Source organism: Ctenopharyngodon idella, chromosome 23 (genome assembly GCF_019924925.1).
Source record: "Ctenopharyngodon idella isolate HZGC_01 chromosome 23, HZGC01, whole genome shotgun sequence".
Taxonomy (NCBI): domain Eukaryota; kingdom Metazoa; phylum Chordata; class Actinopteri; order Cypriniformes; family Xenocyprididae; genus Ctenopharyngodon; species Ctenopharyngodon idella.
The window spans coordinates 7,425,791-7,444,679 of NC_067242.1; the positions used below are offsets into that span (position 1 = coordinate 7,425,791).

General features: G+C 34.0%; 1 protein-coding gene across 2 annotated transcripts; it reads left to right on the plus strand.

The window, feature by feature from the left end:
• The first annotated feature begins 1,174 nt into the window (after positions 1-1,174).
• slc17a7b (solute carrier family 17 member 7b) lies at positions 1,175-18,036 on the plus strand. 2 transcript variants are annotated; one of them, XM_051882175.1, is made up of 13 exons: positions 1,175-1,517; positions 7,564-7,816; positions 10,046-10,164; positions 10,243-10,357; positions 10,600-10,687; positions 11,841-11,927; positions 12,058-12,200; positions 12,280-12,429; positions 13,399-13,531; positions 13,678-13,788; positions 14,228-14,355; positions 14,762-14,831; positions 15,596-18,036. In XM_051882175.1, the coding sequence occupies exons 1-13, from the start codon at positions 1,456-1,458 to the stop codon at positions 15,898-15,900; spliced, it is 1,764 nt and encodes a 587-aa protein (XP_051738135.1). In that variant the 5' UTR covers positions 1,175-1,455; the 3' UTR covers positions 15,901-18,036. The 2 variants fall into 2 exon arrangements, with proteins under 2 accessions (XP_051738135.1, XP_051738136.1); XM_051882176.1 differs by lacking the exon at positions 14,762-14,831 and having other exon boundaries at positions 15,596-15,775.
• Positions 18,037-18,889: the final 853 nt, after the last annotated feature.

The following is an 18,889-nucleotide window of genomic DNA, read 5'->3' on the forward strand; positions in this document are numbered from 1 at the left end:
TTGTGTCCACTAAGTGTCTCACATCTTATTTGCCTTACGGATTAAAAATAGACAGCTAGTGTGCGTGTATGCAAGGGTTAGGGATCGGTGTGATCTCACTCACACACACACACACACACACACACACACACACACACGGAGGGTTTAAGTCGTGTGAGCACGCCGGCTCTTCACTCCTGCAGATTTACTCTAATCTCATTTCAGCACCTTGGACAGTGACACACATGGACACCAGACCTCCACCCATGTTCATTACAACCCCAAAACACAACCACAGCATGTCTACAACTCCACTTATCTAATTAAACTGTTTCTCTGAATCTATAACGACATTTCGTTGATGCAACTCGCAAAATTCACTAATGCTGGTTTCATTGACTTGTAATACTGGCTTTTCTCCAAGAGTTGATCCACCGCTATTCCTTTGGGAGTGTCATTCCAGGAATTATGTTTAAGGATGACTATATTTACATCCACACCAACCCACTAGCGTGCTGTAGTTTTGTCGTCTGTTGCTTTAAAGGGATAGTTCACCCAAAAATGAAAACTCTGTCATCATTTACTCACCCTCAAGTAGTTCCAAACCTGTATGAATTTCTTTGTTCTGCTGAATGCAAAATAAGATATTTGGAAGAATGTCAGTAACCAAACTGATCTCACGCCCCATTTAATGAATACTATGATAGTCAGTGGGGGGCGAGATCAGTTTGGGTACTGATATTCTTGCAAATATCTTCCTTGTGTTCAGCAGAATGAAGAAATTTATACAGGTTTGGAACATCTTGAGGGTGAGTAAATGATGACAGAATTTTAATTTTTGTGTGAACTATCCCTTTAAATGCTCGAGCGCTTTAAAGCAGATTGGATTCTGATTGGCTGCAAGTGTTTTTATCGATCATAAGCTGGAAAAGTGATTCCAACGATATCGTTCCTGAGTAGTTATCGTTATAGTTGTGGTGTAGACTCTCTTCTTTTAAATTTAGAACGATTTTTACAACTACATTTTTTATCGTTGTCGTACGAACAAGAACGATAACTATCTTAGCGTCCACACCAACACACGATAATGGTTTGATTAATATAAGCGCACGCTGTAGTTTTGTCGTCTGCCATTTTAAATGCCCGCGCTCAGTATGGATTCTGATTGGCTGTCAATGTTGATAAGCGGGAAAGAATGTGATTCCAACGATATCATTCCTTTCTGTACTTCATTGTTCTCATAGAATTAAAACAATTGTTAAAACTTTCGAAACTATTATAGTTATCGTCATTTAAGTATCTGAAGTTTATGTATGTGTGTATGGGTGCATGCGCGCCCGCGTGTCTGTGTGAGGGAGAGTATTAGTGTGTGTGTGTGTGTGTGTGTGTGTGTGGAAGGGGGGTGGGTGAGCGCTTGTGCACAGGAGAGCAGGAGCGCGCAGAGTCCCGGTCGGTCCCGCGGTGGAGTTGTAGAGGATGGAGGTCCGACCTGAGCGATTTAAAGCAGCAGCGGCGAAGACACTTGGAAGGATAAACCGGTAAGAGGCAAAAAAAAACTTCATTAAACTCTTATAAAAATGCCAAAGGCGGTTTATGTGTTCATATCAACAGTGGAATGTCTAATTCTGCATGGTTATAGCATTAAAATAGAGCTTAATGAGGTCTAATTCCGATTAAAAAACACAAAAAAAAAAAACAATTTGGCATAGTTGCTGTTTATCAGAACATATATTGTAAAAATAAGCGTGTAGATGGAGCCGGTGGGATTAGAGCAGGTGACCTGCGGTACATGACCGTGAGCACACTATATAGTCATGTAGAAGATAAAGACATGATTTAAGTCAGTCTTTCAATGCTTTGGTGCTTGTTTCAGTGTCATCACAAGTTGTAGAGATCCTCATTTGTGTAGTTGTTTGTCTAGTGTGTATGCATGTGGGTGTCTTTATTAACGCGAACAGATTAACTCGACTGGACTCTATTAATAGCGACTCTTGTCCGGTTTGTGTCGTCACATTTCACCTGTCAGGTGACCACTTCCGTTCTGCATCATGGCATCTATGCATCTATGCATCATCTATGCCCAGATTTTGAAAAATAGCCTACACTTGATAGGGTGTTTATGTTACTTTAAGCCTACTGATAATGTAAAATACTGTTCAATTGTATAGATATATCTGACCTTAATGTAGCCTAAAATGCTGGGTTAAAAACAACCCAAGTTGGGTTGAAAATGGACAAACCCAGCGATTGGGTTAAATGTTTGCCCAGCCTTCTGGGTAACTCAACTGTTATTCAAAAATGACTGTGTTGCTCGCTTAAAATGAACCTAAAATATGTTGGAAATTAACATTTATTAATAAGTTTGATAAACAATAAACATTTATTAAATTACTTATTAATAAATGTTAGACTTTTGATTATTATTGTCACCTCTAGTAATTATGTGTCTGATTTTTAATTTCCAACCTATTATGGGTTCATTTTAAGCCAGACATATAGTATTTTTTAAACAATAGTAGGGTTAAATAAAACTGTCCAGCATGTTGGGCAAACATTTAACCCAACCGCTGGGTTAAAACAACCCAATCACTGGGTTGTTTTTAACCCAGGATTTTTTAGAGGGTATAATGTAAATGCATTTTTTTCAGTATCTATGGCATTTTTTATTATACCATTTACAGTAATGGTAACATATTTTTCACCTATTTGTGCTGCACTTTTAAGATATTCTGCATTTCTGACACTTTCACTGTTGTACCTTATTTTTTTGTCAGCTAAACCTACTTCTGAGAATATTAAATTATAAAACGATTTTAAATTATTAATAGCCTATATACTTCCCTCACAATGTTCCTGTTATAAATTGGAAAACCAAACATTATGTAGTGCAAAAGAACTTTAAATAATGCATTTTAGACTGTAATTCAGTGAAAAAGATTTATTAAAGTGAACTGTGACATGGATATTGTTAGATAACACAAAAAAGATAATGAACTGAATACGAAATGAATATTCTGACCTTTGTTTCAGCAGTAAATTGTTAAATATTGTCTTCTAATTAATACTGGTTAAGTATTAATAAGTCAATTAATACTTAATGACATTCAATATTTAATATTATAATCGCCTCTTCAATGTCAATGGAATAATTACAGGAATATTGAAGGCGTTTGATGCTTTTATAGTTTCCTGCAGAAAATTGCAGTAAACTTGTGATTAAAGATTGATGAAGTAAAGTACGCTGCTATTTTTTTTATCCCCAAGGGCAAAAAGCCTTCATATTTAAATGATGATATATGCAGATGAATATTTTATTAATTTAATCAGTGTTTATATTCGTAAGGATCAAATCAACTTTCATTGAACTGTCATATTAGCATACTGGGAAAAACACAATCTCACTCTCTCTCTGTCTGTTTCTCTGGATTTTGAGCAGTCTTTAACATCTAAATCCAGTCCTGAAATAGATCTCCAACTAACCTGCTGCTAGTTAAATCCTCTCTCTCTCTCTCTCTCTCTCTCTCTCTCTCTCTCTCTCTCTTTCTCTCTCTCGCCTGGAAAGGCCCACATGTCATCACGGTCGTCCACGTCACGGCTGCTATTACTGGACTGGACAGTGTCATTAAACTGTTAGTTCTTCCTGTACAATGTGAGGATGTTGTTACGTATAAACGGCCATTTAAAAGCTCAGTTCTCTTACTTGAGTATCGATTCCTCTGTAATCAGATCAAATGAGATCTACAGGTTATTATATTGTCCAAAACACTCTCCTCGGCTGCGATAGAAACTTGTCTGGTCGTTTGATGATGCCGTGCGTGTGTGGCTTTTGTGCTTTTCCTTTTCACCATTGTGGTTAAAATGGTTCTTTGTATGTTTTGTGCTGTACGAGCCCTAAGCAAAGCACTTAACCTCACAATACTGCAGCGGACCGAAGCCAAAATAAGTGTAAGGGCAAAAGTGTCTCGCTAGCAGAAAGTCTGGTTCACTTTGAGGTTTATTCTGGACAGGAACCACTGATTTAAACCCTGACGTTGGTTGACTGATGCATAAAGTGACCAGAAACAGTTCGATTTGTTTTTTGTGACAGGCAGGTAAATCTGAAATAACGCTGAAATGTGTAAGAATTGAGAATTTCTGTCCATCCAAAATTAATAAGAAAAATAATAAGAGAACAAATTGAAATATACTCCATATTTCCTCTGCAAAACAAAAAACAAACTGAACAAAATTTTTTTATTATACTTAAATAGCAAAGAAATGACAAAAGCACATAACAAAAATACTATAAAATTAAAACGAACACTGAAAATATAAAAATAAAAGTCAACTGAAAATATTAATATTAATAAAAACTATAAATAATACTAAAATAAGACTACACTGTAAAAAATTATTTCCATGATTTGTTACCACAGCATTTTTTTTTGTCAAATCAACTTAGATAATTAATTTGGTTCAAAAAACATAATATTTTGAGTTTCTGTTGATTAAACCAATCGCCTTCATTGTATTAACTCAAATTTTTAATTTTAATGAACTCAAAATTTTAAGGCAACCAGGTAACTTACTTCTTTTTTACATTGCAGTGCCTCAGCTTAAACTTATTTCAGTTTGTTGCCTGAGTAACATTTCTAATTTTTGCTTAATTTTTCATCTTATATATATTTTTTTTTTTATCTTTTATTTTATTTTATTTGATCTGTCATAGTACTGCTACACATCTGAATGACTAAGCCTAAACTGATTGTTTTGTTTGTAAATGTTTAAATGCATCTCATTTTGATGTATTTGACTGAGATGATTGATTGAATCATCTCAGTCAAATACATCAATATCTCTATTTACCTCTATAAACACACTGATATGAAATGATTTTCGGAGTTATTGGAGTGTGTTTTACAAGTGAACACTTTCATTCTTTCTACTTCAAAATTTCATGCTTAATTCAATGGCATTTCTTTGTAATTATTTGTGAAATTTACCAGCAATTTCTGGGTGCAAATTGTTTAAAAGTATTTTTTTCAGTGTAGATGGGATGAATAGAACTGGATGAACTGATTTAGAAGAACAGAAGGGAAGAATGGATGGATGAAGGGGGAGGGAGAAGAGAGGCAGAAAAAGACTAAAATAGAAGGTTTGATCAATAATTCAGGCTCTGAGGAACATTATTATTTCATCAGCGCTGAAGTACAGCTGCAGTGGTGCTGTAACCTGACGGTATGAGTGCGTTGTGCTGTCTGTACTTACTGATGAGAGATTCAGATGGACGTTCACTACTTTATTACAGCTACTCGTACCAAAAGCCAGATCTATGACACATCTGATATGAAATTTCAATTTATTTTGTGGTCTTTAAGTCAAGCTTTGCTATTATTCCTGCTCATATTAGGGTTACTGATGTGCTCAAACCTCTAACGGTGATTGTGCGTTTGTGCTCCAAACATGAATGATTCCTCAAATCATGTGTCTTGAAGAGGAAATTATTGTGCTGTTACTTCACTTAAGTTGTGTCCCAAATGTCACACTATTATGCATTTATACACTATGTACTTTTGCACTATACTCAACCATGTAGTGTATGAATTTTATATGGTTATTTCATCATTCAGGATCAGAATGACGAAATTCACTCAGTTCACTTCAGAATTAAAATTTCCTGATAATTTACTCATCCCCATGTCATATAACATGTTTATGTCTTTCTTTCTTTCTTCAGTTGAAAAGAAATTAAGGATTTTGAGGAAAAAATTCCAGGATTTTTCTCCATATAGTGGACTTTAACAGGGACCAATGGGTTGAAGGTCCAAATGTCAGTTTCAGTGCAGCTTCAAAGAGCTCTACATGATCCCAGATGAGGAATAAGGGTCTTATCTAGCAAAACAATCTATCATTTTCTAAAAAAATGCAAATGTATATACTTTTTAACCACAAATGCACTGCTCTGTGATGCTCTACGCATTATGTAATCATGTTGGAAAGGTCACGCGTGACGTAGGCGGAAGTACCGATCCAGTGTTTACAAAGCGAACGTGCAAAGACTAAGTCAAACGACCTTTACAAAAAACGGTAAAACAACGATGTTGGACAATTTTGAAGTTGGAGGAGAAACTGAGATGGAGTTTTTCGCCCTACCGTAGTACTTCCGCCTACGTCACGCGTGACCTTTCCAACGTGATTACGTAATGCCTGGCGCATCGCAGAGCAGTGCAAGACGAGCATTTGTGGTTAAAAAGTGCTAGATAAGACCCTTATTCCTCGTCTGGGATCGTGTAGAGTCCTTTGAAGCTGCACTGAAACTGACATTTGGACCTTCAACCCGTTGAACCCCAGTGAAGTCCACTATATGGAGAAAAATCCTGGAATGTTTTCCTCAAAAGCCTTCATTTCTTTTTGACTGAAGAAAGAAAGACATAAACATCTTGGATGACATGGGGGTGAGTAAATTATCAGGAAATTTGAATTCTGAAGTGAACTAATCCTTCAATGTGATTCTGTGATGTTTGTGGTCAGGAAACTGCTGCTCTCATAGCATGTTATTGTGTGTTCAATCTGGATTAGATGTGACACATCGGTTCATTATGAATGTGAACTGGGAAGCGTTTCACTTCTGTCTTATTTTTGTTTCATGAGCTCCGTTGAACATCCAAAACTTGAGAATTTTCACCATTAAAATGCCTTATAAAATGTCTCTATAAAGCTACAGTAGTTTAAGAGGAAAATTCTGCTCAGGAGTTGCTCTTTCAGAGCTCAGGAGACTTATAAGAGGTTTTTTTAGTTTTATTATTAAGTATGAGATGTTTCTCCGAAAGCTCCTTAGCAGAAATATAAAATTTCCATCCATTTGGATTACACAAACTAATAAACTTATTGTGATACATATTCGTCAGTCTTACATAAATGAAACATGTAAGATTTCTGCATTTAAAAAACTTGCATAATTTATCATTCATTTATTCAAATTGTGCATAAACATGTTCATGGTAAAAATAATTACATTTATTCACTTAAATAAATATGAACGTGTTTAATATTATATGGATAGCTGTGCAACAAGCAGTATTCAGTTAGTTATAAGGTATGTGATTGGGTTGAATGATCGATAATAATAATATGAACCCGGTTCTTGCATATTTAACAGTTTATTAGTACTATTACAGAAATCTGACCTGTTTCATACTCTTTTCATTTATATATGACTGACACATCACATTACATTTATTAGTTTGTGCTGAATCTGTGTAATCCAAATGGATGGAAATATTATATGCTGTTCAAATACATAAATATTAAATTTAGGCATAATAATTGAGGGTGTAGCAGCTCAGAGTATATCTTGGAAAAAATGTTTGAGATCATACTCTGGTTTCTTGATAAATCTGTTGATCTCAGGAGAACCTCAAAATCGAGAGTCTTCAGCAGAAGCCTCCAGCTCTCTCATTGCTGTCTAGGGAGAAAGAATTGAGATATTAAAGAGATTTTTCTCAGTTTTCTTTTCCACAGGCAGCTGATCCTGAAGTCTGAAGGCTTTAGAGGTGCATGAAACAGTTTAAAGACCCAAATGTGTTTGATGTCTGTGTTTGTCAGGGTTCTAGAGAAGCGTCAGGAGAATGGAGAGACGATCGAGTTGTCGGCGGAGGGTCGTCCAGAGCTCCAGGAGGAGAAGGAGCTTCCGGTGGTGGACTGCACGTGTTTTGGCCTGCCGCGGCGGTACATCATCGCTATATTGTCAGGCCTGGGATTCTGTATCTCATTCGGTATCCGCTGTAACCTGGGTGTGGCCGTCGTTAGCATGGTGAACAACCACACCATCTATAGAGAAGGCAAGCCATACATTGTGGTAAGCTTCAAAATTCAGAACTGTGGACTCCTTCAACTTTTTCAAGATTTTCCATTCAAATTTGGTGTTTTTCTTGAACCCTTCTTGATTTCCATTCAAAGTTGCGAATTTAACTTAATGCGCAAAACTGGAATATCTCATAAAACATTTGCGAATAAAGCAGCGTTTTCATCCCATGTGTTCAAGAGAACAACATCGTCACTTCCTAAGAAAATTGGTGCAAAATATCTGTAATAGTAATGGAAGTTGCTGTAATTGATCTTTTTCCTCCATCATAAATCACTTGCATCTCAGAGTTCAGAGACGAAACCATATTAAATTGCTTCAGATGCTGGTGTTTGCGACCGCAAACATGCAAAACAGTTTTGGGACATATTTATATCAAATCATTTTGATGACAGACTTTGGATTAGGCATTTCAGAATCAACATTTGAGATGTTGTGATGCGATTGGTCCGCTGGTTAGTCCAGTTATCCAATCACATCCTCTGTCGAGGCACATGGGTTTTTTGTTGCACATCGAGGGATTTATTCTGTGTTTCCATCGTAGTTTATGTGCATGTCTTTTAATCGGATAAAAAATTGTATCCACCTCAATTAAGTGCATACGTTTTTTATGCGCATCCAGCGTTTTTTATTAGTTATCCCTAAATATGCAAAAAACAGGTGGATGGAAACATAGTTAATGTCAGCTTACGATTTCATGTTTTAGTTTATAGTTTGTCAACTCAATTGATACAACATTTCTGTTTCCTTGAGTCATGTCAATTTCAATTTTTCAATTTCCAACTAGATTTTCTACATTTTTCATACATTTTCAAACTCCCCATTCAGTTTATCAGATCTTTGTGCCAGATAATTTTGCAACTACACTGCTCAAATGATATTAAAAGATATTTAGGTATGACAAACCGTTTGACATCAAACATAAAGAGAGGCTGTATTTTAATGACACTTTACGCTTTACAATGTGCACTTTACAATATTTGCCCAAAAGGTGGCGTAAATTAGAATTAAAGGATTAGTTCACTTTCAAATGAAAATTACCCCAAGCTTTACTCACCCTCAAGCCATCCTAGGTGTATATGACTTTCTTCTTTCTGATGAACACAATCGGAGTTATATTAATACATTTCCTGATGCATCCGCGCTTTATAATGGCAGTGAACGGGATCAGCGATAAACGTGTACTCCACACAGCTCCAGGGGGTTAATAAAGGCCTTCTGAAGCAAAACGATGTGTAAAAATAATATCCATATTTAACAAGTTATGAAGTAATATATCTAGCTTCTGCCTGTCCAGCTTCCGTATTCAAGTTACGAAGTAAGTGTAAACTGGCGTAAGTTTCCGTAAGTTGAACAGGGAAGGCGTAGGACGTAGCATAGGCTTTTTGAACTGCAAGAGTTTTACACTTTCTTCGTACATTAAATACAGAAGGCAGTCTGGCGAAAGCTAGATATTTTACTTCATAACTTGTTAAATATGAATTTTTTTTTTTTTACACAAACGCATCGCTTCACTTCAGAAGATGCGTCAGGATATTTATTAATATAACTCTGATTGTGTTCATCAGAAAGAAGAAAGTCATATACACCTAGGATGGCTTGAGGATGAGTAAATCTTGGGGTAATTTTCATTTGAAAGTGAACTAATCCTTTAATACAGAGCACATTGATTTTTTTGATGCATTTTATTACAATTGAAGCGTACGTAAGTCACTGCAAAAACTTCAAAATGTTGCTGGCATATATTTTATTTTGCTTAATGTGGTGTGCATTGATTTATTTGATCCATTTTGTTATTAAAATTAACATATTACAATTGAAGCATACTTGAGGCAATGCAAAAACTTCTGGTAAACGAAAAAAACAACTGTGCTTGTTATTTGCAGCAATGTAACATGACTTATTTGCCATGAGTAATGCATTTATAATGTGTTACTTTTAAAAGTAACATTTCCCAACAGTGCTGCATACTGTACAATATTTACTCATTGCATACTAAAGTAGTATATGAAACGTTATGATGCATGTGTTAAGCTACAATATTGTCACGACTCAACTAATTAGTTTGTATTTTATTTTTATTTTTGCTGAATACACATTTAATTTATTTAGTGCATTTCATTAATAATAGCAATATTACAATTTAAGGCAGTTTCAGTATTGTTTTTGTTTTATATTTTAATTTGTTCGTTAAACTGAGTGAAGAAAGTGTCTGTGTTTCAGAAAGCTCAGTTCACCTGGGATCCAGAGACTGTAGGAATGATTCATGGATCATTTTTTTGGGGATATATCGTCACTCAGATTCCTGGAGGCTTTATCTGTCAGAAATTTGCCGCCAACAGGTCAGTGATCCAGTCATTATATCACACTGAACAGAATGAATAAAACACTGTTGATGTTTCTCTCTCTCTGTTTCTCAGAGTTTTTGGCTTTGCAGTCGTGGCCACGTCTGTCCTGAATATGATGATTCCCACAGCAGCACGGATTCACTTCAGCTGTGTGATTTTAGTAAGGATACTACAGGGGCTGGTGGAGGTAAACACAATATAAATATATATATATATATATTACATAACTTATTTTTTCCATGAGTACCACAATATTATGTGTTACTTTTAAAAGTAACATCCCCTACAGTGTTTCATGCTGCACAGTAATGCTCTCTTCTGCATGTTTTGACAGTACAGTAGGTCATCTGGGTTTTCTGTGACTAAAGCACAGCAGTGCTCTGATTATAGTCTATGACTTCACCTACTGTCATTGTCACTTCTGCTCAGGGTGTGTCTTACCCAGCATGCCACGGGATCTGGGCTAAATGGGCCCCGCCGCTAGAAAGAAGCCGATTGGCCACAACAGCGTTCTGTGGTGAGGTCATTATTTTTGCTGAGCAGTTTCATATCTGTGGAAAATTGTCAGAAACCTTTAATCATGTTAATTATTGCTGGCTGGGTTTTACTTTTTCATATGATTATTGAGTGAAGTAATCATAATAATAACATAATTCTAATCATAGTAATTACAATTTTTATTAATAATATTTAATATGATAACATAAAATCAACAATAATAATAATTAACATTGAATATAATAATAATAATAATAGTGGTGGTAATAATTATTCAGTGTTCATAATTTTAATAGTATTATAATCATAGTAATTATAATTATTGTTATTAATAATAATTAATATGATAAACAAAAACAGTAATAATATTAATAACAACAACAATAATTGTTATTACTATTATTATTGTTATTAACACTGAATATAATAATAATAATAATAATAATAATAGTATTACACTCATAGTAATTACATTATTGTTATTAATAATAATAATTAACATAATAGTAGTGGTAATAATTATTCAGTGTTCATAATATTAATATTAATAGTATTATAATTATATATATACTAATAACAATTAATATGATGATAAACAAAAACAATAATATTAATAACTATTATTATTATTAATATTATTAACACCGAATATAATAATAATAACAATAATAGTATTACAGTCACAGTAATTAAATTATTGTTATTAATAATAATTAACATAATTATTATTCAGGGTTCATAATCATTAATATTAATAATAATAGCATCATAACCATAGTAATAATAATTATTGTTAATAATAATAACTATTATGATAACACAAAAACAACAATTATTATTATTAACATGGAATATAATAATAATAATAATAATAGTAGTAGTATAGTCATAGTAATTATAATGATTGTTAATAATAATAATGATGTAATTATTATTTTGATTTGTCAGTGCTGGTTCAGTGTTCATTATAATAAATAAATAAATAAATAAGTGATAAATATAATTTATCATTATTATGAGTAATATCATTGTTATTATCTTTAATATCATTATTCTTGTTTTATTTTAATTATAGCATTCATTTAATATTTTTATATTTATTAATATATTTTTAGATGTAAATGTAGTTTGCATACATGTCTGTAGAGTGAATCTGATTTGTTGTTTCTCAGGCTCATATGCGGGAGCTGTGATCGCCATGCCGTTAGCTGGAGTTCTGGTTCAGTACTCAGGCTGGTCCTCAGTATTCTACGTATATGGTGAGAGACACCAGGACGCACACACACACACACACACACACGCACACTAATGACTGATGCATGATGGTCATCTAATGGTGTTGTACATGTGTTCATGTCTTCTGTTTTCTCTCCGTCTCTCTGGCTGTAGGTAGCTTTGGGGTCTGCTGGTATTTGTTCTGGATTCTGGTGTCATACGAGAGTCCGGCGGCTCATCCCACCATCACCCCGGAGGAAAGGAAATACATTGAAGATGCCATTGGGGAAACGGCTGGACTCATGAACCCAGTGACGGTACGAACACACGCGTGTGCATGTTTAAATACTGATTCTAGAAATGAAGGGCTCTCTCCTCTCTTCACCTCTCATGCAGAAATTTAACACTCCATGGCGTCGGTTTTTCACATCGATGCCCGTTTATGCCATCATCGTGGCCAATTTCTGCAGGAGCTGGACCTTTTACCTGCTGCTCATCAGTCAACCTGCGTATTTTGAGGAGGTGTTTAAGTTTGAGATCAGCAAGGTGAGAGAGCAGACGCAAATCAAATGTTTCTCCTATCAGACTAAATGGAGAGCAAATGCAGATGTTTGTTGAAGTGTCCTGATCAGATGATTCTCCTGAGAAGAGTTTCACAAGAGATCACAATACCTGTGCTTAAATCATAATAATAGTGTATAATAATAATATTTTGATTAGTCAGTGTTCATAATGATAATAATAATAATAATAATACATGTTATTGTTATTCTTAATAACAATAATTAATAATATAACAACAATTAATATTTTCATTTTTTATGAACATTGAATAATAATAATATTTTGATTAGTCAGTGTTGGTTATTCAGTGTTCATAATAATAAAAATAGTTATATTATTATTGCTTGGTGTGGGTTATAATAATAATAATAATTATTATAATCATTGTTATGATTATTAATAATAATAATAATTCATAATTATAAATAGTATTGATAAAAACAATAATTATTTTTATTTAATGACCATTTAATAAATTTAATAATAATAATAATAATAATAATGATTAGTCAGTTTCGGTTATATTGTGATGATGATGATGATAATAATAATATAGCAACAATATATTTTTATGAACATTGAATAATAATATGTAATAATAATGAATAATAATAATGTTTTGATTAGTCAGTGTTATTCAATGTTCATAATAATAATAATATTGATTATCATTATTATTAATAATAATAATAATAATATGATAACAACAATAATTATTTTATGTTTATGATCATTTAATAATAATAATAACATAAATAATAATTTGATTAGTCAGTGTTGGTTATACGATAATAATAATAATAATAATATTGTTGTTGTTGTTATATGAACTGAAACATTTCTCGTCCAATAATCTGAGCTGCTCTACAAATCAATTCATACCTCTAAAGAAACATCTGAAACATCTGAGACGGTTCATACATGAAACACGTCCCTCTTCTCTGTCTTTAGGTTGGCATAATCTCTGCTCTTCCTCATCTGGTGATGACCATCGTTGTGCCGATCGGAGGACAGCTGGCCGACTACCTGAGGAGTCGCAACATCATGACCACCACAAACGTCAGGAAACTCATGAACTGTGGAGGTAAAGCCTTCGCATTCATTTAGTTGCTTTAATTAATCTTTTCAATGAAAAAAGTACACAGTCTGGATGCTGCGATGCCATGTGACTGATCACTCTGGAGCCTCTGATTGGCTGACGGAAGCATCTAATGTTCTGTGTGTGTTTAGGTTTCGGGCTGGAGGCCACGTTTCTTCTGGTGGTGGGTTTCTCTCACACTAAGGGTGTCGCCATCTCGTTTCTTGTCCTTGCTGTTGGATTTAGTGGTTTTGCCATTTCAGGTAAGAACATACATTGCCTTTCAAAAACGAGGAAAGATGCATTAAATTGAGCAAAAGTGACAATAAAGACATTTATTATGTTAAAAAAGATTTCTGTTCTAAATAAATGCTGTTCTTTTGAACTTTGCACCACAGTTTCCATAAAAATATGAAGCAGCACAACTGTTTTCAACATTGATAACAATCAGAATTTTTATTTTTTTTTATTAAGGATCATGTGACACTGAAGACTGGAGTAATGATGATGAAAATTCAGCTTTGATCACAGAAATAAATTATATTTTAGAATATATTCAGATAGAAAACAGTTATTTTAAATTGTAATAATATTTCACATTTTTTAACTGTATTTTTGATCAAATAAATGCAGCCTTGGTGAGCAGAAGATTTAAAAATCTTCCTAACCCCAAGTTTTTACTCTTTTCTTTTCAACCTTCAGGGTTCAATGTAAATCATTTGGACATCGCTCCTCGCTACGCCAGTATTCTGATGGGCATCTCTAACGGTGTGGGCACGCTCTCTGGCATGGTGTGCCCTCTGATTGTTGGTGCCATGACCAAAAACAAGGTATTGACCTTAAACTATAGACACAGAGGAAAAGAGTGTTTGTTGTGCTGGATGTGCTGACGGTCTGTTCCTGATTGTGTTTACAGCTCATGCTTTTTCTTATAACATTGACACAGATCATGTGTCATTTTCCCATCTCTCTGGTTTCCAGTCATTATATAACAGCTCCTTTTCTCATTTTCTTCTCTTTTCTGTTCCTGGGCATCACATTTTGATCATGCACATCGTCCCTTGCCTTTATTTCTCTCTCATTAGGGTTAGGTGGCACATATTATCTGAATATACACTTGCACATACATTATCTGAAATGTTATGGTGACACATGCACTGAAATACATAGATATCTCTATACAGACTCTACACACACATAAACATACATTTTTGTCCTGTGTATTTCTCTCTGTAGACGCGGGAGGAGTGGCAATATGTGTTTCTCATTGCTTCACTTGTTCATTATGGTGGAGTTATCTTCTACGGTGAATATTTCTGTCCATTTCCTTCCATCCATCTCTGTCTAATCTTGCATATGTAATATTTCTTAGTTATTGTTCAGAATGAATTTTGGTGTGTAATTATATGTGTAGTATCTGTGGCACTTTGGTTAAAAGGCTGAATCTCATGACAAAATGTCTGGGTCATTTTTCACACACAAAAAAACAAAAAAACAATTTAATTTTGCATAAAGAAAAGGTATAAAAATATTTTCTAAAAATAAAAATATTTTATTATTAATATGTTTTATTTGATTAAATTTATTGTAAATTTTTTCTGTTATTTATTCAGTAATAAAAATCCCCCCGTTTAATTTTATTTAAACTAGCATAAATTTAACAAATGTAATTTTAATAATTGTATTAATGAATTATATATATATATATATATATATATATATATACATTCATTAATACAAATATATATATATATATATAAATAAATATATATATAAAAAATATATATATATATATATATATATATATTCAAATTTATATATAAATTCATTAATGCATTTATTAAAATTATAGGATTTATTATTAAAAAAAAATATTAAAAAAATTATGACATTAAAAATATTTGTGCACTCCTAAAAAATAGACATTTAGACAATTATTTCTTAGGATTTTGGGGTGGGAATTGTTATTGTTATTATTAAACATTTCATGACTATTTTTGTGAGATTCATCCTAAATGAATAAATGTCAACATAAATCATAGTGATGATGTCATTGCTCATGCATTTCAGGTATTTTTGCATCGGGAGAGAAGCAGCCGTGGGCGGAGCCAGAGAACATGAGTGAGGAGAAATGTGGTATATTGGGAGAAGATGAGCTGGCGGATGAAACGGAAGAGCTGTACCGCACAACGGGCGGCGGCGGCGGCTATGGAGCAACTATCCAATCAGGTGACCCCAATGGGGCGGGGACTGGAGGGGGTGGAGCCGGAGGAAGCTGGGTCTCAGACTGGGACAAAACAGAGGAATACGTCCAACCTGTCGGCACGAATAGCTTCCTGTACGGAGGAGAGGAGGACAGGGGACTGACCGAATGATTTTGAGGGATTCTGGGCTCAGAGATCAAGCTGGAAGAGGACGGGTGGGTGGAAAACAAGGACTGAATATTCCTCCCGTGCAGAAACTGACTGGGACGGAGGAAGTGGTTTTGTCCCAAACTAAAAAAAAACAAAACATCATAATTAACATCAAACCTCTCTAGTGATATCACATAGATTCAGCAGAAGTGTGTGTGAGAGTGTGTGTGTATCAGTTTGAGTGCATGTGGGGTATGAAAGCCTAAAATAGGCTAATCTACATGACCAATCAAACGTATGGACATTCACTACATTTATTCAGTCAAATGTGTCCATTCTTTGTGGTCATGTGTTTTAGCATTTAAAGTGATCATCAAGGTTTTGACAGTATTACTGTTATGAGATATTCCTGCCATTCTGCCTAAATTGTGACAATCATGAAAATGTGTGTAAATGGTGATACTCACACATGAAATAGATGTTCAATCCACATTTGCAGAACAACTAAAGTATAATTCCAATTAAAAAAAACAAGATTTAGAGAATTGATCTCATGTGCCAATACTGTGAGGTGTGTTTAGTATTGGTCCCTTTTCAACGAGTCTCATGTAGACAAATACACATTTAAAGGCTAGTGATATGAACTATTTGGATAAACTTATAGGAGTGTTGACATATTTTGTTTTTGATAGCTAATTCTCTTTAACGATTGATTTTTTTGATCTTTAATTTTTATTTTTTTATGTATTTAATCTGTAGCCATAGTTAAATTGTATTCATTTATTCTATTGAAGGAATATTAAGCATTCAATAAAAGTTCATCTCTACCAACAGCGTTTATGGCATAATAACAAAGACTATAAATTAAAAGACTAAAAATTCGCCTGGGAGTTTGATTGACAGGCAATCTAACCAATCAAAACGCCGAATCCGCCGTTACGTCGACAAAGCAGTCAGGGGAGTTAGTAGATTAACGTCGGTAGACTTGAACTTGAAAAATGGTGTGTACTGACGTCTTTCCGCGGTTGAAACAACATTCCTTTTGATGTTCATTCATGTTTATTTGATGCTATAAATTAACTAGTACGAGGAGATGATCGCCGCTTAAACTGAGGCGCTACAGCGATCTGTCACCACACATTAAAGAGCCACAAAGAGGTATTTACTGTTCAAATTTCTTTACAAATTACAACATTTGCTTCATATCCAAACTAACCTGCTCTGTCTTATCTGTCGTCGTTGTTAGTGTCCTCTTTGCTCCGCGATGTATTTTTCACTGCGCAAGAGCGGATATAGCAACAGTAAATAGAGGGGGCGGGTCTTTGCTAACGGTCAAATTGAGTGACAGAATTATTTTTCTGTGGTAATTGACATTATCCCACAAATGTTGTCAATAGAGCTTTATTTTATTGAAACAAAAACATTCCTTTAATTTCTAATTTGTTTAATTAAAACATCATGTTCAGCCTTTACTTTTTTGTTCTAAGTCGGACAAAAACGATGCCAAGCGCTGACCGTTTGCGTGGAGGGCGTCCACTCAGCAACATGAACAACATGCTATTGAAAGATTGCACAAATAGACGAGAGACGGACCAGAAAATGGTAGTAGAGAAGATGAGATGACCCTGCAGGTTAGTTAGAGTACGGTTGAAAAAAAATAACACAGTTTACCTGAAATTAAAGTCAGATGTTATATTGGCACTTCCTCTCTTTCTCTCCAGCATGGCACTTGACATTTTCAGTATACTCTTATTTAATCGCACATCAACAAATTAAAGGGAAAGTTCACCCAAAATTAAAGTTTCGTCATCATTTACTGACCCTCATTATGTCGTCCCAAACCTAAATGAATTCATTTCTTCTGTGGAGGAGTATTTGGCACTCTGGATAAAAGGGTGAATCTCATGACAAAGTGGATCATTTATTTCCATCCCCAAAAAACAAAAACAACAACAACAAAAAAATCAGAACATTTAATTTTGCATTCATAAAAATATCTTTATTAATTTAAGAAAATGAAATTGAAAAATAATAAAAAATATTTAGACAAAATATTTTGTTAATATATTTTTTCATTTGATTAATTTATTAGATATTTTTGCATTGACATTTTTATCAGTAATAAAAATCATTCTGTCATCATTTTTTTAAATTAAAATCAGCATAAATTAATTCCTACCATGCTGTACACATATCATTTTAATATTTTTTTTAATGAATTTTATTAATATATTTTACGTTTGTTTGTACAGTTGCAAGAAAAAGTATGTGAACCACTTGCAGAATCTGTGAAAATGTTAAAAATGTTAACAAAATAAGGGAGATAATACAAAATGCATGTTATTTTTTTATTTAGTACTGTCCTGAGTAAGATATTTTACATAAAAGATGTTTACATATAATCCACAAGACAAAAAAAAAATAGCTGAATTTATTAAAATAACCCCATTCATAAGTATGTGAACCACTGATTCTTAATACTGTGTGTGGTTACCTGGATGATCTACGACTGTTTTTTTGTTGTGTGATGGTTGTTCATGAGTCTCTTGTTTGTTCTGAGCAGTTAAACTGAGCTCTGTTCTTTAGAGAAAATCCTCCAGGTCCTGCAGATTCTTCAGTTTTCCAGCATCTTTTGCATATTTGAACCCTTTCCAGCAGTGACTGAATGATTCTGAGATCCGTCTTTTCACACTGAGGACAACTGAGGGACTCAAACACAACTATTAAAAAAGGTTCAAACATTCACTGATGCTCCAGGAAAAAAACATGCTGCATTAATAGACGGGAGGTGAAAACATTTGGAATTTGAAGATCAAGGTAAATTGTATTTAATTTGTCTTCCGGGAAACATGTAAGTATCTTCTGTTGCTTCCGAAGGGCAGTACTAAATGAAAAAAAATGATATTCAAGCGAAATAAGAAAAATTTGGACCTCTTCATCCTGTTCAAAAGTTTTCATCCCCGACTCTTAATGCATCGTGTTTCCTTCTGGAGCATCAGTGAATGTTTGA

Bases quoted from the DNA above. Each gene is read 5' to 3' on its own strand.
- slc17a7b (XM_051882175.1), top strand. From the start codon at position 1,456: ATGGAGGTCCGACCTGAGCGATTTAAAGCAGCAGCGGCGAAGACACTT. The intron at 12,201-12,279 runs GTACGAACACAC...CCTCTCATGCAG, and splicing joins GACTCATGAACCCAGTGACG to AAATTTAACACTCCATGGCG. The intron at 14,832-15,595 runs GTGAATATTTCT...CATGCATTTCAG, and splicing joins TGGTGGAGTTATCTTCTACG to GTATTTTTGCATCGGGAGAG.